This window comes from Cydia splendana, chromosome 5 (assembly GCF_910591565.1).
Source record: "Cydia splendana chromosome 5, ilCydSple1.2, whole genome shotgun sequence".
Lineage (NCBI taxonomy): Eukaryota > Metazoa > Arthropoda > Insecta > Lepidoptera > Tortricidae > Cydia > Cydia splendana.
In genome coordinates, this window is record NC_085964.1 from 7,111,501 (window position 1) to 7,138,288 (window position 26,788).

At 39.8% G+C, this 26,788-nt stretch overlaps 1 protein-coding gene across 4 annotated transcripts in view; it reads left to right on the forward strand.

Moving 5' to 3' along the window:
• The window catches only part of LOC134790553 (piezo-type mechanosensitive ion channel component), a 91,706-nt gene that overhangs the window by 38,193 nt on the left and 26,725 nt on the right, over positions 1-26,788 (forward strand). Inside the window, exons 14-34 of one of the 4 annotated variants that reach the window (XM_063761384.1) lie at positions 882-1,030; positions 3,297-3,440; positions 4,899-4,980; positions 6,834-6,943; positions 7,512-7,707; positions 9,209-9,385; positions 10,635-10,789; positions 11,955-12,087; positions 12,505-12,732; positions 13,637-13,872; positions 14,730-14,915; positions 18,300-18,489; positions 18,960-19,111; positions 19,390-19,553; positions 20,046-20,519; positions 21,932-22,047; positions 23,012-23,131; positions 24,148-24,253; positions 25,608-25,765; positions 26,012-26,091; positions 26,458-26,517. In XM_063761384.1, the coding sequence (XP_063617454.1) occupies positions 882-1,030; positions 3,297-3,440; positions 4,899-4,980; positions 6,834-6,943; positions 7,512-7,707; positions 9,209-9,385; positions 10,635-10,789; positions 11,955-12,087; positions 12,505-12,732; positions 13,637-13,872; positions 14,730-14,915; positions 18,300-18,489; positions 18,960-19,111; positions 19,390-19,553; positions 20,046-20,519; positions 21,932-22,047; positions 23,012-23,131; positions 24,148-24,253; positions 25,608-25,765; positions 26,012-26,091; positions 26,458-26,517 (3,416 nt within the window). Of the gene's footprint in view, positions 1-881; positions 1,031-3,296; positions 3,441-4,898; positions 4,981-6,833; positions 6,944-7,511; positions 7,708-9,208; positions 9,386-10,634; positions 10,790-11,954; positions 12,088-12,504; positions 12,733-13,636; positions 13,873-14,729; positions 14,916-18,299; positions 18,490-18,959; positions 19,112-19,389; positions 19,554-20,045; positions 20,520-20,972; positions 21,015-21,931; positions 22,048-23,011; positions 23,132-24,147; positions 24,254-25,607; positions 25,766-26,011; positions 26,092-26,457; positions 26,518-26,788 lie in introns of all 4 variants that reach the window. The other 3 variants (XM_063761385.1, XM_063761386.1, XM_063761387.1) reach the window with 3 other exon arrangements.

Here is a 26,788-nt window from a genome sequence, read left to right on the forward strand (position 1 = left end):
GGTTCAAAAATGAAAACTGGTTTAAGAAGTCAACACTAACCTATTTCCATAGAAAACATACCAAACCTTCATGTCAGAAAAAAAACCCCAAAAAAATGTTTTTTTATGGTAGCTCCTGTACAAAAAATTTTTTTTATTATTTTTTTTGCATTTAATCCTGTGATGTGGGGTGTCGTTGGATAGACCTTTCAAAATGAATAGGTGTCACCATCAACCATTTTTTGATTAAGTGAATATTATAATAATATTCGCATCGAAAGAAAATAATTATGATATTTTCGAGAAACAGTTTTTATTGTTAAGATTAATGTATTTTATAATAATTCAGCATTTATTACTTATGACTTACATTAAATTTATTAAAAAGACAATAATTTCAATAAAATGAGCCATAATTTCGTATAAATCTGTCTTAATTTCGTACTCGTAACACCCGAAACGAACCATTAGTAACACCCGAAACAGGTAATTTATTTTATTAAAATTAAATAAGAAGTGATACTAAGTGTTACTTCAGTGTTTCAGTAGGCTATACTAACTATTATTACTTGACATAAATAAAACTGAAGGTTACTTGACAAAATTCGCTAAATTATGCATTTTGGTACTGATGGTCAGAAGGTATAGGCCAATTCGCGTAACGCCCGAAACAGCTACTTTTTAGTGATTCTCTCGTTATTGCTCTTATTCTTTAATTATGTGTGTACAGGAAAAGATAATATTATCAAAGTAGTAGATGAATCAATAGTTATAACCTCCTAGTTCCTGTTACAATATCGAATAAAACCTTATTTTATGAGTTCAAGTGTAACAACCGAAACGGTGGAATGACCCTTTTGCAACTGTAGAACTTATTATAACTAAAATTATTTTTTAAACAGATGAGTTGGTACTGGTGGCGGCGGCTGATGTATATCTTCTGGATAACAGTGATCATATACTCAATGATCAACCTCATCCTCATCTACATATATCAATTCGACGGCTTCCCCGATACTATTCAAAACTATCTTCACATCTCCGTACAACTGTAAGTTTTGTTACAGAATGTTACAGAATAGTTATTTATGATACAAGTGTGGAAAGTAGGTCTTTCCCAACGAGTTGGGAATACCTAATTTCCACACTTATATCATACAATATTTTACAATGCATTATGCGAGGAAAAGAAAAACAATGTTTGGCATTAATTTAGTTTATTGAGGTTGTCATATTGTTCAATATTAAATATGTATCTATTTTGAGGCCGGCCAATTTGTCTCTCCTGCATGCTCCGCTGATGCCAAGAATTTGTGCTACCTATGAACAAAAAAAATCACAATTATTATTACTGTTTTTACCTATAACTAAGTATAAAAGCAGAAATAACTTATTTTTAAAATCATTATTTTATACACTTATTTTGATATACAAACTTATTCTTACCTTGGTAGCCAAATATTTGTGATCGTGACACTATGTGTCGTTATGCGAAATTGATAACATTTTTGAAACGACAAAGTGATGGATTTAAGTCTAAAATGGCTAAATTATTATCTGCAGACCACGTCTAAAAATTATCGACGAAGCACCCGATCATGCTTCGAATGACCCCGTTTCCTCCTACGTCATGCTACCATCATCCGATATCCGGACCCCCCCCCCCTATTTTTTTATTTATTTATTATTTAGCAGGACCTTTATACCCTTGTATACATCGGCCCTGTCATGTCCGTTTCTTATATCTCCAGAAATTATGTCATTTACATATATATAAGTGGTCATTTAAAATAAAAAAAATATAATCTATTTGTTGAGTATAACTTCGGCTAATCTATATGCCATTTGTGCCGTGACCGATATTGGGTTGCTAAGGATGTGTATAAAGGCACCGATGTCATATAGCATTAGATTGGCCGACGTTATGAGCGCCCCCCTAATTTGAAATGACGTAATTTATGAATAGCTCCATATCTATGTTATTTTTCGTTTTTAGTGTACATTTTAACATATAATAAACCGACCACAATGATAATGGCCTATATTTAGCTGCCAATTTGTTCCTTTGTTGCTCTTGACTTAACAATACTTATAAAACCGGGCCAAACTTAAAACAAAATTGTGAAAACTCCAGACAAATCTAAATAGGTAGGAAAATGGCGGGATTGAAATTGCGCGCGCAACCGCGGGCGCGGACGCGGTCCGAATTGGACTTGTGGACTTGTAGGTACGTGTTTAAATAACTATTATGTACTTAATAAGAAAATTAAAAAATGTACATATGTGTTATTTATATAAATAAATATTCTATCTTGATAATTTGAATATGAATAATACATTAGAATATTTTTAAATAATCTAGAATAAAAGAAACATTTCAGTGGGGTCTTAATGTTTGCCATAGTACGATACGGACTATTTTATTCTTTAACGCCAAATAAAAAGAAATATTAATAGGATCGACCAATGAGAGCGCTGTGTAGTATGGATGTTGTTGCTCACCGCTCGGTCCGGAATAGAGTAGAAGTATAATAAATGTAACTCATATTTATTTTCAAACTTTCAGAAGAATCAATAATTTAACGGTTTTTATACACATACATAGTCTATCAAGTTTTTTAGTTTGTTAATAAATGTTTTATTGATTATACTTAATTAGGATGAAAATTAAAATTCTTCGATTATAGTTGTTAAAATATTACCTTGGTTTGGACAACACGAAACTATTCAATATTTAGTAAATTAAAAAGCTACTTTCCTGCACGCGTGCGGAAAAGTGGCACTTTCTATGCCTATGTAGTCCCACATAAAGTACCAGTTTCTGAGCATATGCATTGTAAATTTAATTTTTAAACCATATAATACTGCCCTGCTAAGCCAAAGAGCGCTATCTCAAAAGAAAATTCATTGCTTACTTATACTTTAGTTTCTATTACTGTGAATTCTATTTTCAAAATTATTTGTTTTTGAGATAGCGCTATTCGGCTTAGGAGGGCAGAATATTAGACTAAGATTACACATATAAGAACATTTTAAGTACAATGACAAACAGACTACAATGTGCAATAATGATGAAGTCCCAAAAATGGCTGTGATATACGACAGACGGATGGACATGACGAAACGATAAGGGTTCCGTTTGTGCCATATTGGCTACGAAACCCTAAATGCGCATTATGCCACTATGTGAACTAAGAAGTAGTTCTTAACTCTCGTACTGGCCTAATGCGTTTTTGGGACTTCACATACATATTTGAATTCCTTCTCAGATGTTTGCTCATTAAAAAGGGATAGTGTTAATTTTGTGTTTCTTTCAGGCAAAATGACCTCGGGTTGGAGCCATACCGTCCAGCGGACTTGTTCGTCAAGCTTCTGACACCCACTTGCTTTTTGATAATAACTATAATGCAGGTGCACTACTTCCATAAAGACTTCATGGCACTTTCGGATCCAAACACTAGGTACGTTAAGACTGTTAAATAAACCATGGTTACCTTTAGCTTGCTTTGACAGTTTGCTTTTTATTGGTGAATAACTATTTATTATTGTTAGAAGAACTCTTGTACCACGTTATATTATCGTGCTTGGTAATTTAGATGCCATAAAACCAGGATTTAAAGAGTGACCCAGGCACCGACCAAACCTCTAGGCGGTTTTCTGTGGACCCAGGCGACCATAACCATGGCAACCAGTCTTGCAACAGATCACTGTTTAGCCATGAAAAAAGAAAAGGCTTCACTTTTTTCATGGCTAACGGTTTCGCGTTGAACTGAACACTACAGAAACATGATCTTAAAGCTCAGACTAATAACGCATAGACAGATACTCCCCATACGGTTAACCTGCCAAAAGTGAAGCCGAAACACGATGGATGTGTGCGTGCGACGCTCGTGTTTTACGCTCAGCAAACACACACATATATACAAAATATGTTGCCAGTATTCATTTACTTCTCTCAAAGTAGGGGAATTTTAACAACATCCACACTTGGTTATTAATAATTTGGAAGTGTGTAGATTCTATTTTGTAGCAAAAGCTATTTGTTTATTTTGGGATTTATTGCATTTCTGTACTTTGTGAAATAAGGTTTAAATAAATAGCTGATAAGTTTTTAATATTTTTTTTTATTTAACAAATGTGCATAAAATAATAAGAATAAATTTAAATAGGACAGAGCATATTCGACCGTGTTTAGTCGGTTTCCAATGTTTCCATATTGCGTCATTCCGATTTAGTCTATTTTTTTCCTTCCATCTCGCAGACAGAAACAGATCAGTCAGAAAACTGAAACGAACATTACACAAAATAAAAATAAGAAAAAAACTAAATACCTAAATAATTAACTTAATTATAATTTTCTATAATTATACAATGAAATTCAATTGAGCGTATTTATTTTAGAATGTAGACGTCATGTCCCATTTGGAGGAAAAAATATTCAGTACACTGGCGGTTTGTTTTTATTATATGATGTGTTGTGACACCCATTCACTGTACAAGCAACCATCTTTCCTGTAGTTTCTGATTGTTAAACGGAAGGTGTACACAAACCGATTTGACTTTGAGTACTGCAAGGGCCGTTCGAATACGATGATACGAGTGCGACGTGACGTCGCACTTGAAATGGCTTCACTGGGGGTGTACGGACTAGGTATCTATGCCTTATAAATCTATGATCTAAAGATTGTGTTACTGTGTATTCTCCCGAGAAGTTGTACTATCCTCGACACTGTTAACTGGTCACTTGTAAACCTTGTTAATAACTTAATAAGGTCTATAATTGTAGTCGCAAGTATTGCTGTTAGTAAAGCCAATTATGTGAGTTCCACTGGGTAATTAGTAAACTCCGCCGTGCGCGTTCCGAAACAGATAAGATAACGAGAGACACTCTACCTTATAACGTATTTTTTTTCTTACAGTACAAATACTAATACTGTAGTCAGAAATGGAAATGAGTCGAGCAGACCTAGCAACGCCGGCGCTTCAACCATGAAAGACGATGTAAGTGAAAATATATGTTATTCTTCTCTTCTTTCTCTCATTTTATATTAATTAGAACTGAGTTCAGTTTTTCCGAACCACATTAAAGAGCAGTGAAAACGTCACTTTGTTAATGTTTTCAAATCGATTGTGTGTAATTTAATTATTGTGGTTGTGATAACTTGAGTCGGCGACTCAATCGTACGGATGGTGGGCGCGAACCGGCGGTAAAACTGGATGCACTGAGAGCTTCCGTGACAATTTGTGTTAGGGTGGTATTCCTCCTGTCCAATTTCTTTATCCAATGTGTATTTGCGTCTCACATTTTGCTTAGTGAGAGAGTTAGTGGCGTATTTGCAGTCTTTGCCGCCCTAGGCCCCAGGCCCTGTAGCCGCCCGGCCCTTTATCAGCACCCATTATATTGACTACATTTAGGTCTGGCAACGAAAAGGTATACCTGGAGGGAAATGCTTGGGAAACAATTTTTAACTGCCTAATAATAGCCCTTGAGCCGTGGAGGAGGGGGTTTAAACGTCGCGTTTTTCGGTTTTTCGCTTATTATATCTCGGAAACTATGCGTCCTAGCGACATGGTCATTATACACAATGAAAGCTAATTAAATTTGCTACAAGTTTCAGTCGAGTTTTTCGATATCTTGTGTAGTTTTCGAGATATCCGCTCTTGAAAGTCTGTAATTTTGCATTATTTCCTTCAATGATATTCACGGTGCTCACGAGGAACCTGAAAGATTTTAACATACACTGTTAACGAGATTTTAACAGTGTATTCTTGATCATATTTAAAGACTAATAAACTTCTCTGGAGGGCATAATAAAGAAAAAAAGTTAAATGAGTGCAGGTCAATTTCGCCATTAAAAATATTTTTTTTCGATATTTTTGTTTACACGGGGACATCCGATCCTTAGGGCGGGACGATTATCGCTCCTTCTCGTGCGATATCGTACGTATAGTTTACATGATATGTACTATATTTTTTCTCGTACTACGATAATCGTAAGGTCGAGGCGAGAAACTCGCACCATCTAAATGGGTCTTATCTTAACTCTGAAACTAGACGAATTCCTGAAAAGTTTATAGGACATTTTAGTCTTTAAATATGATCAGGAATACAATGTTAAAATCTTCTAGGTTCCTCGTGAGCACCATAAATATATATTATCGAAGGAAATTTAATGCAAAATTACAGACTTTCAAGAGCGGATATCTCGAAAACTATACAAGATATCGAAAAACTTGACTGAATAAAACTTGAAGCATTTTTTATCAGCTTTCATTGTGTATAATGAATGATCATGTCACTTAGGACGCATAGTTTCCGAGATATAAGCGAAATACCGAAAAATGGTACCTTCAAACCCCCCTCAAGGGCTACGGCCGATGATTTTTGATAATTATGTTCACCTCCTAACATCCAAACAAAGTTACGAAGTCAAAAATTGTGTTCCAAACATTTCCCTCTATACCTTTTTTTGAGAATTCGTTGCCTGGCCAAATTTTGAGTTTTGAGATATTTCTTGTTATCATCAGCGAATTTTTTTGTCACAATTTGCCGCCCTATGCCCGGGCCTACTGTGCCTTATACTTAGGGCAAATCCGCCACTGGAGAGAGTGAGACGCAATGCACATTGGACCAAGAAATTGGGTAGGATTGAAACGTATTGAAACCTGATAGCGATGATCCTTTACTTCAAGGGGCTCTATGCGAAAGGGATATATTGGAATGTGGTCTATAGTTTTTCTTTCCCGCTGTCTAATCTCTATAATTTGGGCCGGTGGTTTTAGACTTAAGTAGCAAACTAAATCTACTAGTATATGTATTAATGCATATTTTTATTTATATTCTGTTTCTGTAGGTGCCACCCTTGCCACTTGAAGAGGAAGCAGACAAAGTATCCGTGACAGGTTCTATTACCGAAGTGGAACAGTCGTTATCTACGTATAATACCAGACGTAACTTGCACAGGTATTCCTAGATAATTGACACTTTAATTCAATTACCTAACCCATATTAGAGGGACTATCAGCCGTAAAAGTGCATGGCGACTTGATCAATGAATTCATTCATCGTTTCTCCACGCAATTTCGCAGCTCACTGTACATTTATATTGCATTTCAGGTCATAATCGCTGCACCCCAAAATGTATAAAAACATATCATTTAACTTGAAAGTAGCCGCGTCAAATTAAGCCGATTATGGGCAGTTTTGAAAATGAGTACAGTTATACCTTGTCGTGTCCTGATAAACATACTAAAAGTCCTCTAGGGTAGGGGGTGTGCTTAGGGTGTGTGTGTGTGTGGGGGGGGGGGGGGGGTTAAGGTACCTATTTTCATATTTTTACTCAATTATCTTGAATATCTGTACGATTAGCATTATAATTACTTCTGACAAAAGTTTTGACATAAAATTTCTTACAAATTCCTAAAGGCTCATGTTGAATTAGGTTTCAGAAATATTAAGATAAAGGTCTTTTCTAAAAGCTCCAAATAAAGGCCATCGGGAGTCACGAAGTTGAAATCGTTCTTTCTTACAGGAAACCATCTCGTTCGCGATCGTACGCCCCCACGATCACGGAGCCCCACTCCACGCCGTTCCGTCAGTGGTTCGCGGAGAAGTGCGCCTCATTCAAGGCCGGCCTGTACGTGTGGATCGACTACCTGTTCATGTATATGTACCTGCACCTCACTAAGGTTGTGTTCCTGTCGCTCACGCTGGTGTGCGTTATGCGGGTAAGTTGATTATTTACTTTTATAAATTATATTTTATCACTTTCTTACAAATACATAAGTCAAAATGACAGATAAGGACAAACGATTATTAGCTAATTGAGTTTTGTAGAGCGTTTATGAATAAGGGGGTTAAGTTATTAATTGTGAAAGAGTAGTAAAGTCCTAAAGCCTCAATTAGCAGATAGCCGTGTGTCTTATACTATACAAACTTCAATTAGTTAATTTATGTTTTATTCCCTTCTTACAAATAGGTACATAACATAAGTCAAAATCACATTAGAGTTAGACCAAGAAAAGTCTGCAACGATTTTGATAGCACACGCAGTGCAAGTGTTATTTATACGTCATAATTTCATAGAAGTTTGACGTTTAAAATAACACTTGCACTGCGTGTGCTATCAAAATCCTTGCAGACTTATCTTGGTCCAACTCTAATGTGATTTTGACTTATGTTATGTATTTGTAAGAAGGGGATAAAACATAAATTAACTAATTGAAGTTTGTATAGTTTTATGAATAAGGGGGTAAGCCTAATACCTCCAACTTTGACAGCTGAAGTAGATGGCGCTGTACGACTGTTTTTTATAAAACCTATACGTATAGGAAGTGAGCAGTAGAGGGCAGCACCGGAGCCCTCTATTAATTGACGCCAATATTAATGTATTGGTTTGTTTTCAATTTAGGCCACAAGGTGGCTATTAACCTTCCAACGCGCACGGTCCCTATTGAGTTGTGTCGAACTCGAAACCATATAAAGTCGGACCAAGCTTACTTTGCATATCATTTGCAAACTACAAAGTGTAGCCATGTCATCATTAATGTCAATTTCTATGAAAACATGACGTTTATAATGATACTTCCTCACTTTGTTCTGTTCAAGTCGGTGCAAAGTTAGCTAAAGGTAGTATTCCACCTGCCCAATTTCTTTGTCCAATGTGCATTGCGTCTCACTCTCTCATTAAGCTGAATGTGAGATGCAAATACACATTGGACCAAGATAATGTACAGATGGAATACCATCCTTAGATGGACTCTATGATGTCCTATCGACGTATCTTCCTTCTAAGCTTAGAATAAATTTAAAAGTGGAAAAATTACTGTCTTGGTATCTCACCCAAGACAGTAAGTAATTTTTCCACTTTTAAATTTATTCTAAGCTTAATAGCATCGTTCGTAGACGCAAAGATACATTGATTGAGTAAGATGCGTAAAAACGAAGACAATTTCGTGCTACAAATTTGACAGGTAAACGAGATGGCGCTGTACATCTCCATACATTTTGCGGTAACTCTTATTGTCAAAAGTTGACGTTTGACAATTCAGTGACCGCAAAACATTTGGCGCAGTACAGCGCCATCTGTTTTACATGTCAAACTTAGGGGCACATTTTTTTCTTAGACTTTACCTCTCTATTACAATTAATTCTCTTTGGTAGACGTTTCTGCTTGTTAAGAAATTCATATCTTCCTTCTTTTACATATTATGTTTCTTCATCATATAGGTGTGCGCTATGCACGTACCAATAATGCTTATAGTAGCACCGGCGCTACTACTCAACGCTAAGAAACAGCGCGTCATCATCCTCTTCATATCAACACTTATCACCGTTTACTTCATGGCGAAGATGGTTTACCAAATAGAATACATCCGGCCCGGTGTCTTTGATGTCAACTGTACTGTAAGTATATAGAAGTGAGAGTCCATTATATTATATGATGATGGGGCTGTCTCGCTACTGCAGCGCATCGGGGATGTTTGCTGAAGCTAGGGTAGACTGTTTCTACACCACAATGCGGAAGCGGTGCACATCCCTGTCGCGTAGGGTGCGGGACAGCTCTAACATTATCCTGAGGGCATTTGCGTCAAGGTTTGACTGTCAGTACATAAACCATTGTAATATGATACATGTACTGACAGGTAAGCCAATATACTGTATGTAGATATAGTATATAGTCTGTGATGTCCTGTATATATACTAACCTTAGTTGTAGGACATTAATTTAATGATTTCATACTGTTACTAACACATGTAATGTATTAATGTAATGTAATGTTATAATTTAATTTAATTTTAATTTTTAATTTTATATGGAGTTGGTCTGAAATAAAGTATGTATATTCATTCATTCATTCATTCATTATAGCATTTTTCACATAGCTTGCGGTGACAGCAGTCATCTCGTTACAATTTTGCGTTTTAAGGTTAAAAATTGTATGGAAATGATGGCTACCTGTACTCAAGCTACGTGAAAAATTTTGTGGATAACGTACGATGTACGATAGTATACACAGTATGTATACATATTCCCATATGTTCTTGTATGAAATTCTGACTCCTAAGAACTCTCTAATGTGATGCCATCCTGACAATATCTTTTATTTTTACGTTATTACCCTTCGCTTTTAATCGTCTCAATAATTAATCGGTAAGGAAAATCAAAATTCTATTCTATGTTTAAAACTTAAGAGTCTCTCCAGATATATCGACGCGGAATCGGCAAAAGCCGATAGGATAAAGCTTTATGTCTGCGCAATAGGAGCGAAAAAGTCGTCGTTCGGCTCGGCTCGCATCAGCCGGCGCCTGCCACCATAGACTAGGAATCTTCTAGACCGAGTTTAGAGCAATTATTTCATGCAACCGATGATGCCAAAAATGAGGGGGTGCGCGGGACGAGGTGAGCGAAGTCCCGTGCCGTGATTGGTCCGTTTAAAGACACGGACGTCACACAAAGACACTTTCGACTCGAACATGGAGTAAAATTACCGTATGCGTGACAGAGGGGATAGCGCGACTATGCTCAGTCTGGAGGATGTTTTGTCTGTGCCTGCCACATAAAGCTTTTTCCTATCGGCTTTTGTCGATATATCTGGGGAGACCCTTATTGGTCGTTTTTTAACTGACAAATTTAGACGTATCTTTGTTTCAGAGCTATGATAAATCAACGGAAACCACGTATAACAACGCGGAATGGCTCGGTTTTACTAAAAACAGGAACTTGGCGGTGCTGCTCAAAGACTACATAGGGCTTATAGTCGTATTCACATTCCATTCTCTAGTCACTTACCGACAGCAAACAAAAAGGTTTGTAATGTAGGTATATCTACAGATATGTGTACGGTGAAACCGATTTGAGTTAATGAAATAAAATAAAATATAAGTCTAAAACTAATTACATAATAACTAAACAAAAACATAAGTCATAACATGTCAAATAAATCTGCATGCGTTAGTACTCAAATTCGAACTACAATAGGCCTGATGACAAATTTTGAAATCCCTTTTATTATTGTCGGTACACTTGTATTGGTTCCGAAAAACACAATATTTCAGCTATACTCATAAGATTTAACATAAATAATTGCATTTTATTATAGCTAGTTTAAAACTCGCGCGAAAACGCCTCGCACCACATTTGTGACGTCACCATTTAGTTGGTGGTAGGGTGGTAGACATTGTTTACATACTTACAGTTACGAATTTCCCTTGAATCCGAATAATATTGTTAATTCAGCACCATATATTACGATTAGGGATGTTAAATACATTACAAAAATTTATTACGATAACTCATTTTACACAAAAACTCTCACACGGTTGCAATTTAACATGAATTATTTAGATACATGTAAATTTTGAGTAAAAATCACCGAGCGCCGGTTTTACTTTTTAATTTTTCATTTTTTCTAGTTACGACAGCCAACATGGCAATGATAGTTCCATTCAGCCAAATAATTAAAAAAAATTGTTGGTGAAATATCGTATTATTTAGCATTTTATTTAGATAATAACAAATAGATATCTCCTTTATATCGTGTAATAATATTTTTGGACGTAATAAATGTTTAGTGGCGAAATAACATTTTTTTTGCACCTTCGAACTCTTTGGTGAGAACGTATGGATTTCGGTCAATGAGGTTGTCTATGTTGCTCTAAGAAATATGTTATGGATTGATGACGTCACTGTTTAGAACGCTTCTGATTGGCGTTTCAGTAATAATGGCCGATTGGAGAATTTTTCAGTTTTATTTTATTGAATATATTAATAATCCTTCAGTTTTTACTGAGATTGGTCCATTTTTTAGAATCATAGTAACATATATGTTTCTTTGAAACCATTATTTCCGTGATTCTTTGTTACTTGCATCAGGCCTATTATAACATTCAAACTAAACTATATAAGCACCCGTAGCCTGTAGAGTGTTTAGTTTTTATTTAAGTACCTAGTTTATGGATATTATGATTACAGGGATCAAGGCTGGACATCCAATCAACAAGAGAAGGTTCTGTTTCCCGAGGTCACGCGCAAGGAGGCTGACATCAATTTGGTTTACTGCGCAAAGTATATGATCAACTATGGTTTTTACAAGTTCGGTGTTGAGGTATAATACTTTCAATGTACACTAGAGAAAGATGTAATATAACCCTTGTTAATACCTCGAGTTTTTATAGTTCGTTTTTTTAGCATTAGAAATAAGGTAAACAATCTTGATGTGTCTTTTAATTGAAAACACATTTTAAAAATAAGTTACGGCAAATATGTAACAATTATGAATCTAATACGATCTTTTATATTCTTCTGCTTTCATAAGTAATAGTTATTGATTTTTATAAAGCGTTTTTCAATTAAAAGACATGTCAAGATCGCTTACCTTCTAACAAGTTCTTTCTAATGCTAAAAAAAACGAACTATAGTATAAATCATACAAGTCTTCTTAATGCATATTTCTCTGCGATATGGTTTTCCTTATAAAATTTGCTTACTTGGATTCACATTGACAATGATTTTTGTTTGGCAGGTGACCCTAATATGCTTAATAGGTGTAATAGGATCGCGTATGGACATATACGCAGTACTGTACTCCTTCTGGCTGCTACTGTTGGTGTCCCTAAAGAGACCGAGCCAAGCGCGGGTGTGGACGACTTTCACCGTATTCATCACGATCCTGGTGCCTATACAGTACATGATAGCGGTTGGATTCCTGCCCCAGTTCTGCGTCACGTATCCATGGGGAACGGATACTGTTGTGAGTGCAGATACATTCAAAATTGTTTAACTTTTGATCGCCAAAGACGTCAAATGACTGGCGGAGCTACAGACTAGGGCTCCCGATATCCGTGCTACACGCCAACCCGTGCGTCCGTGTTCTTAGCCCAAGCGGTGCTAAGCGTCCGAACTACACGAACCCGTCAAAGTCCGTGTCCGTGTAGTGCGTTCGGCTCCGGATTTGCGTTCGGCTCCGGATCTAGTTGTTGTTGTTCTGCTTTTTTTTTCGTATTGCTTGTTATTGGTAATGTGTTATTGTTCGTTATAAACTTATCATTCTTTGCTCTTATAAAGAACGCGTCCGATCGTCACTATACGTCGAGAACGGGCCGGACCCTTGTATCCGTGGATCCGGACACACGGGTAACACGGGTACACGGATCTTAATTACACGGACCCTAATTACCCGTTCCGAACGGGTCACAAATCCGGTTTCGTGTAACACGAGAACGAGGCCCTGGAGACGGGTACACGAAACCCGGACGCTACCGCGACCCCTACTACAGACCAATATGAATCATCATGTATATTCCGACAAAGGATCCTTATGAAGCCCTGCACAGGATAGGCGTGGCGTTCAAAGGGTTAAAGTGCGATTTTGGTATCTTATGATATCACAATGGTGATTCACATCGTTGGCTATGTAGAACTTGCCTGTGCCATTGCCTGTAGGCTTAGCACGAGTATGCCGCGATAGTACCTGGCGAGCGGCGAGCGACATAGAGTACCCATGCGAGGTAATGTCGCGGCGCATTCGTGCTAAGCCTCCTGCAATTGTTTTACTTTAGACTAACTGCAAAGTTAATATAAATATATGGTTTTTAGCGTGATCATAATTAAACCTTCTTGTAAGTACGGGTTCTCATTTCTGTGGTTATTTTCAGAGCGACAAAGACCTCCGAACATTCATGTTCCTCCCATACGCTGACAATCCGCCGCACGCCACCAAGCTAGTGTTCGACTTCTTCTTGTTGGTGTTTGCGTCGAGACAACTTCGTGTGTTCAGAATCGAACGCAAGGGCGAGGAGTATCCGGGAGGGTCGAATACCGAGGACATAGGACAGGACTGGGAGACGCCGACCTTTGTCAACCCTGTGCCGGACTTCCTTGGCGTTGTCGGGTATAGTATTATATATGGATAGTTTTTATTCGTTATAGCATCGCGATAACTACATGTGTTCAGAATCGAACGCAAGGGCGAGGAGTATCCGGGAGGGTCGAATACCGAGGACATAGGACGGGACTGGGAGACGCCGACCTTTGTCAACCCTGTGCCGGACTTCCTTGGCGTTGTCGGGTATAGTATTATATATGGATAGTTTTTATTCATCGCGATAACTACATGTGTTCAGAATCGAACGCAGGGGCGAGGAGTATCAGGGCGGGTCGAACAGCGAGGACATAGGGCAGGACTGGGAGACGCCGACCTATGTCAACCCTGTGCCGGACTTCCTTGGCGTTGTCGGGTATAGTAAACATGGATAGTTTTTATTCGTTATAGCATCGTGGTAACTGCATGATGTGTTCAGCCTCGAACGCAGGGGCGAGGAGTATCCGGGTGGGTCGAATAGCGAGGACATAGGATAGGACTGGGAGACGCCGACCTATGTCAACCCTGTGCCGGACTTCCTTTGGAGTTGGCGACTATACACTATTACATACCTATAGTACAAGTTTTATTTGCGTGTGCTCAAACTAAAGGCATATCCGGACGAATCAAAAAACGAGATTACTAAGTAGGTATACATTCAAAACTATCTCGTAGATTTAAATTTAGAATTGGATTTTGTTTCTATTTGCTGACCCCGTATCAAATTGGTGGGAAGGAAGGGAGCTTTAAAAAACGATTACTGCTCATTTTCAAGTACACATAAGTTCTTAAAGCAATACTAAAATTCTAAATGAATAAATATGTTCATATTTGTTTAATTTGTCCACAGCACTAGTGCCACTTTATTTTTATTTTTTTGTAACCAGCACTTGGCTGGACGTGGTAAAGCGCATGGTGTTCCTGGGCATGCTGTGGGTGACTCTGGCCATCATGTTCCTCACGGGCACGAACCGCGTCAACCTGTTCTCCATGGGGTACCTCATCGGCTCGTTCATCTTCCTGTGGCAGGGGACCGACTTCTACTTGAGACCGAAGCAGGCTATTTTACAATGGTGAGCTTAGTGATCATTTGATTGTTTGTTTTGTATTAGCTTTAAGGATAGACAAATGAATAATAATTAGACTGCGTAGGTAGTGCAGAAGATAATTAATTATTTTAAGATACTACTTTGTACACTTCGCTCTTCTATAAAAATGCGAACGCTTCACCAGCGCCTGACCCGGGTATGTCCTTAAACTACGTCCAAGACCACCGGTGGACGGGCAGCAGCGTCCCTCAAATTCGGTGTACTCGACTGCGATCGCCAACCCGCCTGCCAAGCGTGGCGATTATGGCATTCACCCCCCATCATGATGAGCACAATAGAACCACGGCCCCGAGGTTCCGGCGACCCCCGGTGCTCTGGCTATGGTAGCGGTCAGGGCATTAGCGGGGTCAGGGGTGCTAAGAATCTCCGGCAAAGATCCGGCTACCCGCCCCGACGACGACTGGCCCTGGTAACACACAACATACGCACTATGAGGACTGACGAAAAGATCTGCGAGCTGGAAGAGGAACTGAGCAGGTTACACTGGGACATTGTAGGGTTATGCGAAGTCCGTAGAGAGGGGGAGGACACGACAACCCTGAAGTCTGGTAACTTGCTCTACCACCGGGAGGGCGACCAACAGTCCCAAGGTGGTGTCGGGTTTCTCGTTCACAAGTCCCTCGTAAACAACATAATAACCATCGACAGTGTGTCGAGCAGGGTGGTATACCTAATACTCAGAATATCCAAAAGATATTCGCTGAAGGTCATTCAGGTATACGCACCGACCTCGTCACACTCCGATGATGAAGTAGAAGCTATGTATGAGGACGTAAGTAGGGCCATACATACTTCTAAAACCTACTTTACTGTTGTTATGGGGGACTTCAACGCAAAGTTGGGCAAGAGAAGCGGGGATGAGTTGAGAGTGGGGCAATTTGGGTATGGGCAACGGAACCCTAGGGGTCAGAGGCTGGCCGACTTTCTGGAGAGAGAGGAACTCTTCATGATGAACTCTTTCTTCCAGAAGCCGCCTCACAGGAAATGGACCTGGATGAGTCCTGACGGTTCCACGAGAAACGAGATAGACTTCATCATGACCGACAAGAAACGGATATTCAGTGATGTCTCTGTGATCAACAGGGTAAAGACCGGTAGTGATCACCGAATCGTAAGAGGCACACTGAATATCAATATTAAACTTGAAAGGTCCAGCCTGATGAAGTCTACGCTCCGACCTACTCGAGCCTATGTTCAAAACCCCGAAAGCTTTCAACTCGAGCTCTCTAACCGCTTTGCTTGCCTAGAGAACTTGGCTTCAGTGGACGAAATCAACGACGGGCTAGTGGAAACTGTCCACACAGTAGGGTCTAAGTTTTTTAGATCCCGCCGTAAAGATAGACCTCAGAAATTGACCGAGCAAACCTTAAACCTCATGGCTGAACGACGCTCGCTACAGTTGCAGTCTCCCGATGACGCGGAGTCATATAGGCAGCTCAATAGACGTATATCTAAGTCCTTGCGACATGATCTGCGTCTCTTTAATACTAACCGTATTAAAGAGACTATTGAGCGAAACCAAGGCTCCAAAGTGTTCGCAAAGGACAAGTCTATTGGGCAAAGCCAGCTGACAAAGCTGAAACGGGAAGATGGCAGCATAGCGTCGAGCAAAGCGGAGGTTTTAGGTGAGATTGAGAGGTTCTATGGACAGTTATACACTTCGATCGCAAAGCCCGTTGACAGCTTGGTAGGAGATCCAAGAGCCAAGCTGTCCCGACATTATACCGAAGATATCCCGGACATCAGTCTGTACGAGATTAGGATGGCCCTGAAGCAGCTTAAGAACAACAAGGCGCCGGGCAAAGACGGAATCACTTCAGAGCTTCTGAGAGCGGGTGGAACACCGGTACTTAAAGTCCTCCAGAAGCTCTTTAATTCCGTCTTGTCCGAGGGCATAACGCCTGAAACATGGAATAGAGGCGAGGTGGTGCTGTTCTTCAAAAAAGGTGATAACAACCTATTGAAGAACTACAGACCCATCACGCTTCTGAGCCATGTCTATAAGCTGTTTTCAAGGGTCATCACGAACCGTCTCGAACACAGACTTGATGACTTCCAGCCTCCCGAACAAGCCGGTTTCCGAAAAGGCTATAGTACCATAGACCACATCCATACGCTGCGGCAAGTTATACAGAAGACCGAAGAGTATAACTTGCCATTATGCTTAGCGTTTGTGGACTATGAGAAAGCCTTCGATTCGGTGGAAACATGGGCGGTGCTTGAGTCTCTTCAGCGATGCCATATTGACTATCGGTACATCGAAGTGTTGAAGTGTTTGTATAGTAACGCCACCATGTCGGTCCGAGTACAGGAGCAGAGCACGAGGGCGATTCCATTGCGAAGAGGCGTAAGGCAGGGAGACGTTATCTCTCCGAAACTGTTTACTGCCGTAATGGAAGACGCCTTCAAGCTCCTGGAATGGGAAGGACTTGGCATCAACATCAACGGCGAATACATCACTCACCTTCGGTTTGCCGACGATATCGTAGTCATGGCAAAGTCGATGGAGGAACTCAGCATGATGCTCGATGACCTCAACCGAGTTTCACAACGGGTGGGCTTGAAAATGAACATGGACAAGACGAAACTTATGTCAAATGCCAATGTTGTGCCCATCCCAGTCTCTGTTGGGAACTCGGTACTCGAAGTTGTTGACTCGTACATCTACCTAGGACAAGTAGTCCAATTAGGTAGGTCCAACTTCGAGAAAGAGGTCAACCGCCGAATCCAACTCGGTTGGGCAGCGTTCGGGAAACTACGTAATGTCTTTTCGTCCGACATACCTCAGTGCCTCAAGACGAAAGTCTTTAATCAATGTGTGTTACCAGTGATGACTTACGGCTCCGAAACGTGGTCTTTCACTATCGGCCTCATCTCAAAACTTAAAGTCGCTCAACGAGCTATGGAGAGGGCTATGCTCGGAGTTTCTCTACGTGATCGAATCAGAAATGAGGAGATCCGTAGACGAACTAAAGTCACCGACATAGCCCACCGGATTAGCAAGCTGAAGTGGCAATGGGCAGGCCACATTGCACGCAGAGAAGATGGCCGATGGGGTCGAAAAGTGCTCGAGTGGAGACCACGGACTAGCAAGCGCAGCGTAGGACGTCCACCCACAAGATGGACAGACGATCTTGTTAAGGTCGCCGGAAGACGCTGGATGCGGGTCGCTTCCAACCGGCACGTATGGAGGTCCAAGGGGGAGGCCTATGTTCAGCAGTGGACGTCTTATGGCTGAGATGATGATGATGATGATATTAGTTTAATTACTTATAAATCTTATTATTTTACGCCCTTAACCTATAGAAACTTATTTTATAGATTACGTTAATTTGTTAAAACCCGCAGGTGGTCATGGCTCCTCCGCTACAACGTGTCCGTAGTGGCGATAAAGGTGATACTCCAAATCCCGGGTTGCCTGTTCCGCGAGGAAACGCAACTCCACGCCTGTTGGCTGGTGCAACTGCTGGGTATAGGCTGCGTGGACAAATTTGCTGGCACCATTACAAGTTTCATTAAGATGGAAACTTACAACAAGGTATCACATATATTATTTTTCTGTTTCGTATTGTTTAGTAGCCTATCCCTAATGTTATGTAGATCCCCAGTTGCCTGTTCCACGAGACCACGCAACTATATATGTACCTATTAGTTATTTAGAAGAAGAACTGGTAGGCCAGGGGCAAGGCGTACGACTTTAATTTAGGATTAAAAACTAAGCTCGTACCTACGGGATTTACAGAACAACCACCACACTTACTTACTTACCATTATACTTACTTTATCACCATTACACGTTTTAGGATTTTTTGTAAACATCGTGAGGAAACCAGTCTAATTTCAATAAGAAATAGTTTTCCCTGTGAGTTGGAAGATACATGAAAACAATTATACTGGCCTAATCTTGGGGTTAGGTCTAAAATATTACATTATGTATTTCCCATACCGCCTTTAGCGAGGCGAGGACGGAGTCGAAGCCATAATGTGTTCTTATTATTGTTATTCTAGGACACAAAATGCACAGTACCTCAAGAAGACATCGGCCTGGCTTGGGACGGCGTGTGCTTTGCCTTCCTAATATTGCAACGGAGACTCTTCCACAGTTACTACTTCTACAGAGTTATCGATGAGAGCAAAGCTACCACCGTTCTAGCGTCAAGGTAAGCTTTTATAGTTATAAATATTAGCACGTACAGTCACAGTCAGCGGCATAAGTCGATAAAAGGGCGAGGTGTAAAGGCGCGGTCTGCATACTAGTTACACATTCTTACTCTCTTGAGAATAAAGACGTACTCAGATTATTTACTGTAAAAGAGACCAAATTGCCTTGGTTAGATAGTTGTTGGCTTCACCTACGAGTATGCTCAGTCAAGTATATACTACAGTGAGTCAGACATTAATTTTAATTGACATGGCTTGAACCACTGTGTCTTTACAGAGGAGCCGAACTTATTGAAGAGCTGCGTCAAAAACAAATGCACCTCCAAGAGGACCAGGAAATCAGGATATTAGAAAAGATCAAAGTAAAGATGGAGAGAATAAAAGCTAACCAGAAAAAGATCCACGGGGTTATGAACAAGGAGCCGAAACACCATGATCGAGGTAAGATTTATTATTATTTATTAAAAGTATCTTAAAAAAACTCTCCGAATGTTAAAATAAACCGAGAACCTTATTATTAATAATATTAGATACACAAAATTCACGAATCAATATGCAAAATGTCACATATTGTATTAATAATGATGAAACTAAATAAAAAAAAAGTGCATTTTTCTTCTTTCCACAAAATGCGCACTAATCCACTTTCTAAGTACTGCTGGTTTTTAACGGTTTGACAGTATGTATGACAACAAATATGAATAATTTTTGAATGACTTGCAGAAAATATAGCCTAAGTTTTAAAACAATTACATTTTAGGAAAAATGGGTTATCGCAAAAGTTAGGTATTTATGGAGTCTATAATTGAATTCCAAACGCAGCTTATTCCACATGGAATCTACCTACGTAAAATCGAACTGGAATAATTTTTTACGTGTCTTGTTATGGAAACGGTGAATGTTGTTCCATTCAATCCCGCTAACCGTACATAGAAGAGGAGGACTCGGACACGCAGCCGGGCGACACGGAGGCGGTGCCGCTGGTGCGCGGCGATTCGGACTCGCGCGGCTTCCACACGCCCGACAGCCCCGTTTCCCCCCGCGGCTTCCACACCCCTCTCAGCGAGCCTTCCGCGCCTCCGTCGAGAGTCCACACCCCGCCCCCCGTGCCCCGCCCGCTCACGCTTCCCGCCCTGCCTCCTCCTACCAGTTCCCAAGGCGGTCCTCCGTCGCCTTCCTCCGCCTTGATGACCGTATCCCTAGACGCATACTTGGAACCGCGCCGAATTTCCTTCGAATCCCCCCCGTCCTCCGATCTCCTCCCCCGTGCTCAAAGCCCTGAAGAATCCTACCCTGTCTTCTCCCCCCCTCCGATCCGTCGCCGCTATACAGTGGCCAGCCCGAGCCTCCTGCGCACTTCGCTCATATCGCAGTCGAGCCGCGCCGAGCCCAACTCTCATCATACGTGTAACGTTTCTCTATATCAAAGCACCTCTAGTTGCGTATTCGTGTCTCACCTTGTATATAATGTAAAGCATTTTCAGGTCTACGTGTTAATTATATTTTTTCTTTTATTAGGATTAGAAAGTGAGCGTCCTCTATATGAGCGACGGATACACACAAACCGGTTTAAAGGTATATCTGAAACCTTTTTAGCTGGTGTGGAAGGTGATTGTCTCCTTTGCACAAAAAATATCTCATATACTAATTCCCGCACAGTGGTAAACGAGATGTAGCCGTAAGAATCATGAGAATCTGTTCAGTCATCGAATAATTTTCAAGAAGCGCGCTTTAATAACAGCTCCCTGTATCGTCTTTGGTGTTATTTTCGATTTGGACCCCTACAGCCTGTGAGCGACGTAGCTCTGATCATTCCGTGGTGTGTGATTTGTGGTGTTGAGCTGTGCTTTATTCTTGTAGCGCCCGAGAGGCCGTATAAGCAGCCGACCAGCCATCAGAGGGGTAACGTTTAGCCTCCGTCTATCGCGTGTAACCTGTGTTCGCTTCACTAATCTCTAGCTTCTACTGACGGTATTTAGGCAAGTTGGAACTTTTGGCGGGGGCTGTCTTGATTATATGTCAAAACTGGGATTATGATTGGTTTTGTAAATGTTGTAAATATAATAACTAAGACAGAATGCGCCACCCACTAGTTGTTGCTTTGCATGTGTTTATTAGACTGCATGCTCGCATGTGCATGCCACTTATTATCGCGCACTGTGATTGTGTTTTGTTGTTGTCCTGTGTTTGTCTGTGTCACTTTGTGTCTGCAATGTTTATATTTTCATCAGGGACGAATTTATGGGATAGATGACTTTGTAAGAATGATAAAAAGACTAATAACTAAACATCGTTATCGAATAACTAAATAAAATGTATTTCAATAACTTTCAACTCGCCTGGATGCGCCCCTGATGATTTTTTCATTTTTATTAAATGTTTAGTTTAGGCAGATTATACATACCTATTGCAATGCAAATATGAACAAGCTTTTTTATTTTGGTACATCGATGTAGGTATTATTTTACGTTGCATTCGGTATAAGCAATTTTTATTATCCGCCAATGCACCTAAAAATACCTGTGTCGCTTAACTTCAAACTCGGGTAAATCCATTCGACCCTCTCAGCAAATATCTACCCTATTACCTTTTCTTAATACCATAATCGCATAATCTGACAGATGGATTTACCCGAGTTCGAAGTTAAGCGACTCACCTATTCTTTATAATCAAACGATATTTCGCTTTCTTTTGGTTTAACATTTGAATTAAAGTAGTCTAAAACAACCAATTGAATTACATTACCTAACAATACAATGGGAGCTTTCGGAAATTTCTACTTTATTATTTCACAATACTAATCTGTATTTTTTATATAGCCGTTCGGTCGGGAGACTACTACATGTTCGACGACTTCGATGACACCGAGGTTGCTCTCAAGGAGGAAGAGGAAGAGTCAGACGAGGACGCGCCCAAGGAAATGGGCCTGGGCAAGGTACGTGACTTGTAATAACTTTTGAGCTGAGAGGCCGACCACATAAGCTACAAAAAATAGTACATAGTACTAGCATATTGAAGCTACTAACATTAGAAATTAATGGCTCAGCTATGCTACATGCAGCAAACACTTCGAAATGAGCTTTCGCTAAGATTTTGATAGCAGGCTGAATCTATGCTAGTAAATATATAGATAATAAGATATGCTATTAGTCGGGTTCAGATCGGGCGAGGCCGCCATGTGAGGCAAATTCTCGGTCATACTGGCCGCACCACCCGCTTGGTCTTGCTCAATGGTTTAGACTTTTCTTACCACTGATGCAGCCTCGCATGACAAAAGTCTCGCAGTAAACGCTTGAGGTGATTCTCCGGGGCCGATCGCTTCCTGTGAACCTGTCTATTGCCATTAGCGATTTGCAAGAATAGTTAAATAGGTGGAGTCATTTGGGTATTTAAATTGTGTATGTATTGTGTGGTGATATGGTTATAAAGGAGCATGCTTTTTCAGCCTGGGTGGAATTCTACAATCCATAGATAAGTTTCCATGGAATGGTTGATATCAGCATGTCAAAATTCTCTAGAAAGTAATTGTTTTAGAAACATTTTGATTATTTGATTGGTCCCTGTATGTTTTATTGGGTATCTGACCAGATTATATTTGCCTATATGCTGCTTGTGTTAACTAACCTACATATTTTTGTGTTAACTTTTGCACATACATGTCTGTTTTCACTATTTTTTACATTGGTGGTTCAAAGTATCGCTATATTCGATGTACTGTCATCGGGTCGCGAAAAGTAACTACTTCTGCATTGAAGCAGGCAGGAGTTAATATCGCACTTTTTGTGTATCGGTACCTACCTATTCAGAAAGGCAGCGGGCAAAAGATAGGATATTTTTCAAAATTTAACGTTTGAATTATTTTCATAATTTTGCTTGCCCGCTACCGTACGCTCGCGCAGCTACTGTCGACGGCGATCAAGACGGACTTGAAGCAGGCGGTGCGTCGCGCCTCCATGCCGACCGTGCGCTCGCGGCGCCGCCTCTCCGCCGGGAGCATTCCTCACTCTTACCCGCACGAGGTAAACAATATAACATGTACGCTCGCCCACTGCTGGCGGCATCAAGACGGACTTGAAGCAGGCACCTCTCTCGTGACGGGAGCATATTTCCTCACTCTTACCCGTATGAGGTATACATACCGCTATACGCTCGGCTACTTCCAATGGCGAGTCGCATTTCTCGCTCCTTAATCTCAATCTCAATAATCATACCTGTTGTACGCTCGCCCAGCCGACTGTAGACGGCATCAAGACGGACTAGAAGCTGGCACTCCTCGCTGAGAGCATTACGAGTCTCTTGGTCATTTGACAAATCAACAAAATTATTTCAATTTAGGGTTTAAGAACAATTAAAAAAAACAAGTTTACTAACAAATGTCACATGTTGATGAATATGATACCCTTATTGTATGTATATGGCGTGTATTGTATGGTATGTATTGCACTTTATGTTATACCTGTAAGCACGTGTGTTGTTAAATTCTACGATTCCCCGCATATGCTTAGATGCTTTGTGCTTCATCTTCATCGGATGCGAAAAGTAAGTAGAATTAAGGGTAATGCTTAAATGGGTACCTATTTGTTACTTGCGCATGTTGGATGTTGGTTGGGTTTAGACTATTTTGATGCATCATGTCTACAAATATAGTAAGTATATTGTGATTATTTTAATTAAGCTAGGGCATGCTGTAGTTATTATCCAGATCTAAGAGAAGAGAAGATATAAGAGCTGTTTCCCACTGACATCCAGTTTTTTTCGGGTACGGTTTTTTGCAAGATTCCGTTTTAGTAGTATAGGTGCTAATATAGTAACTTTCACACGAGGATTCTGCATGCATACTACAGAAAACTGGATCTTGCAATTTTTTGCACCGTACCCGCAAAAAACTGGACGTCAGTGGGAAACAGCTCTAATTATACATTTTTCAGTTTTAAACCTATTTGTTTGAAAAAAAAATCTGTTTATAATTTAGAAGCCGAAATGTACAAACAATTGCCATATACCTAACTATGCTAATCCCATATACTATACTCAGGTGCGACGGCAGCCAAGTGTTGCACAGAAGAGCGACCTAACGGACCAAGAACGCGAAGGTGATGGTGACGCAGTTTCAGAGCTAGACGATTTCGCACCGGAGCCTGGTATGCTTTTCCTTACTATCACTAAAAAGACTTACTTAGAATTCATTCAACACTGCCAGTGTCATATTCGAGCGAATTCGCTCGAAAGATTTTTTTAGTGGAGCCTTTGTGGCCCTATATCAGAGCAACGGATAGATCCACAGAATTAGTACATTGTAGGTGAGGACGGAAAACCGCTAAAAGATGGACGAGTGCGTTTGAGGGCCGACACGTTAGTGGAGGCCCTCAAATAATACGAGTCCATCTTTAACGTTTCCGGCCGAGGCATTACATAGTGCTTTTCACGACTACTGCGAGGAAATAAGAAAACATTTGCATAACTATAAGTACTAGCCCGCGATTTCTCTGGTAGCAAATTACTAGCCACTGCCTGTGCTGTCTCTTGAATTACGGTAGGCGTCAGCGTAAGAATATCATTTTCTTCACTAGAAGACCTCATTTTTATAGCGAGCGTAGCGTGTTTCTTGGATTTTTTAGTGAAACACAATTTACACTAGGTATCCAATTCAGTAAATATTTTCAGATCCCGCCTTTTTTACTTTTTTTATCCCTTTTAAGAGGCGTTTTTCTGTTATTTGCTTCAAACCGACTCTAAACTTATAAGAAGCGTTTTTGCTAAAAAAAAAACACAAACAGCTACAAAAGTAAAAAGCGTCTTAAACGTGAACTGAATGGATAATTGATTAAAAAAAATTAACTAAATGGTTTTGACATTTCTTTTTTTTTTATCAGAAATTGTTCCTATTAATAACCTAATTTTATTTTTGGAGGAAAAAGTTGCGCTAAAAAGACTTTTATTGATTTTTTTGTTTTAAATGATACTCATTGCTGTAGCGAACCGTCACCAATGACAGATGATGATAACAATGAAACATTGTAGTAGTGGTGGTTCAGGTGCTACAGCTATTGCCTACTTTCCAGCTTGGTTTTAGAACATCTATTGCCACATTTCCGAACAGTGGCGTGAAAAAATAATAGTACTACTTACCGTACAGAAAGGACACTTCCTACAACCCGAAGTTTGACAGCGGTTCAGGGTCGAATCATGCTATCCCTTTCTAATATGTGGCACTATCCCTTTCGGCTATTTACGGTTGTCAAAATTCAAGTGATTATCTTATCTGTGGTCGTGCACGCAAAAGGAAGTCAAGTGGTGCCAACCCTAATAATTGCTCGGAGCAATGCTGAAGCGAACGGAGCCGAGTTCGACCGAAGTGAGGAGTCTCCCCACTGAAGATCTACAACTATTGTGTTATAGCGCTGAAAATAGGTGCAACCTACGCCTTTGTCTGCGATATTTTTTTGTGAAATGCTTAATTAAACTATTGAAGTTGCCAACTTTCAATTTTTGTAGAGAAAGAAACGATAGTGGACAAATGCCGGCGCTACTGCAACACAGCGTGGGTGTTCATCTCCAGTTTCCTCGTAACTGCGACGCGGTATATCATGCGGTACTCAAGGGACTACCGCTACGTCTCACGAGCTCTGTCCATGGAGAAAAAGATACTCAAGGTAATGTTTCCTGACACAACATTCTTTCGGTGACGATCACTTTTGTGTCTGTCCGTCTATCACAGGAAGTATTATTTAACCACGTGGAAATTACATGTTTTTGCGGCCAAAAATATCACACCTTATTTTACCATAAAAATATAGGATGTGTACCGATATATTTGGCCCTCACTATCAATGTTGCTAATCAAGTGACGAGTATAAAACTATTACATAAGATTAATATCGATCGTGTACGATTTTCAGGAAAAAGAAGGCTTTGGCATCGGACTTCGAGAGGGATCGCAGATGATCTGGGAACCCCTTCCGGAGACCCTGGCACATCCGTGAGTACATTTCTTTTTCATTGCATTGGCACGTTTTTAAAAATTTATAGATTCTAGCTGTTTTGTACGTGTTGATTCCTAGTCATGTACCATTTTTTTAATGTCACGTAATTCTAGAGACTGAACTGTTTTGAAATTTAAAATTTATGAATTTCAAAACAGTTTATTCATTATGCTGTAGTAACTAACAGGTAGAGTATGTCATCAAATTGAATTTAAGCTTAAGTACTGCTCGAGCTTTAGTGCATGTGTAAATGATTACTACTATATTAACTCGAATGAAGTTAGACTTAGATAGTTTTTAGAGTAGATAATTATAGTTAGTGAAATTTAGTGAGTAGTGTCTTGTTTTTGCATGCTGCCTAGTGTGCACTTGGAACCGGAAACTTATGATAACAATCTACTCGCCCCGGATGTGGAAATGGGGTTTGTACATCATATTTTTGTATTTGTTCAATGTACTAATATATAATTATTAACCGATTGTGCTAATTTATAAAATAATTGTAACTATAGTCTACATTTGTAAAATAAATAGTTGCTTAAATTCATAGAGATATTAGCGTAAAAAGATGAAATTGTAAATCCTTATATCCTTAGTTATATTTTTAAGATAAAAGTGACATTTTATAGCGCATTTGTGTGGCGCTCAGAATTGTATGTAATGTTATTGCAAAACATCTTATTTATTTACATT